Source organism: Colobus angolensis, unplaced genomic scaffold (genome assembly GCF_000951035.1).
Source record: "Colobus angolensis palliatus isolate OR3802 unplaced genomic scaffold, Cang.pa_1.0 Scaffold38, whole genome shotgun sequence".
Lineage (NCBI taxonomy): Eukaryota > Metazoa > Chordata > Mammalia > Primates > Cercopithecidae > Colobus > Colobus angolensis.
In genome coordinates, this window is record NW_012117154.1 from 8,397,768 (window position 1) to 8,399,208 (window position 1,441).

Here is a 1,441-nt window from a genome sequence, read left to right on the forward strand (position 1 = left end):
CCCCCACACCTTCACCCACTCTCTTCCATCTCCCCCAGCTCAACTCCCAGCGTGGTCACATCCACCATGTCCATCTGCTCCAGTGACCTGAGCTATGGCAGCTGCATCTGCCTTCCTGGTTCCTGTGACTCTTGCTCTGACTCCTGGCAGGTGGACGACTGCCCAGAGAGCTGTTGTGAGACCCCTGCTGCGCCCCCAGCTGCTGTGCCCCGGCCCCCTGCCTGACCCTGGTCTGCACCCCAGTGAGCTGTGTGTCCAGCCCCTGCTGCCAGGCGGCCTGTGAGCCCAGCCCCTGCCAATCAGGCTGCACCAGCTCCTGCACGTCCTCATGCTGCCAGCAGTCTAGCTGCCAGTCGGCTTGCTGCACCTCCTCCCCCTGCCAGCAGGCCTGCTGTGTGCCCGTCTGCTGCAAGCCTGTGTGCTGTGTGCCCACCTGCTCTGAGGATTCCTCTTCATGCTGCCAGCAGTCTAGCTGCCAGCCAGCTTGCTGCACCTCCTCCCCATGTCAGCAGTCCTCCCGTGTGCCCGTCTGCTCCAAGTCTGTCTGCTGCAAGTCCCTCTGCTGTGCCTGTCTGCTCTAGGACTTCCACTTCATGCTGCCAGCAGTCTAGCTGCCAGCCGGCTTGCTGCACCTCCTCCCCCTGCCAGCAGGCCTGCTGCGTGCCCATCTGCTGCAAGCTTGTCTGCTGTGTGCCTGTGTGCTCTGGGGCTTCCTCTCTGTGCTGCCAGCAGTCTAGCTGCCAGCCGGTTTGCTGCACCTCCTCCTGCTACAGACTCTCCTCCTCTGTGTCCCTCCTCTGCGGCCCTGTGTGCAGGTCCACCTGCTGCGTGCCTGTTCCCTCCTGTTGTGTGCCCGCCTTCTCCTGCCAGCCCAGTCACTGCTGCCTGGTCTCCTGCATATCCCGCCTCTGCCACCCTGTGTGCTCCGCCTGGCCTGCTGAGGCCTCTGCTCAGGCCAGAAGCCCAGCTACTGACGGGCACGTCCCCTAGGACGAGCCGGGCTCAGGTTCCCCCCAACCTCTCCCACTGCTGACCTCTCAGCACACACACTAGTACACACCACACTGGTACGCACTGCACTGGTACGCACCGCACTGGTACACACTGCACTGGTACACACCACAGTGTGCAAGCTGGCTGACCTCACACCCCACAACCATGGCTTACCCATCCACTACCTCCAAGCCAGGCCCAGGCGACCACGAGACAGCCGTCTCCTATTATTGAGGGGCTCCACGTGTTCCCTGGCAGAATAGTCACCCACAGCCACAGGAGGTCCCTGGGCCCCCCTGCCCTTCTCCTCCAAGCCATCAGCTGCCCTTGCCCACCACGTGCCTCGCACAGTGAATAAACCGGCCTTCCCTGCCTCTGCGTGCTCCTCTCCTGGCCTAGTGTTCTATTTCATTCTTTCTCTGGCCCTCTCTGCAAACACAGCCCTGGC

The 1,441-nt window shown here is 62.8% G+C and overlaps 1 protein-coding gene across 1 annotated transcript in view; it reads left to right on the plus strand.

The window, feature by feature from the left end:
• Positions 1 to 990, plus strand: part of LOC105520482 (keratin-associated protein 10-12) — a 1,799-nt gene extending 809 nt beyond the window's left edge. Inside the window, 3 exon segments of the mRNA XM_011954233.1 lie at positions 39 to 178; positions 181 to 436; positions 561 to 990. Of these exon segments, the coding sequence (XP_011809623.1) occupies positions 39 to 178; positions 181 to 436; positions 561 to 990 (826 nt within the window).
• The last annotated feature ends 451 nt before the right edge of the window (positions 991 to 1,441 follow it).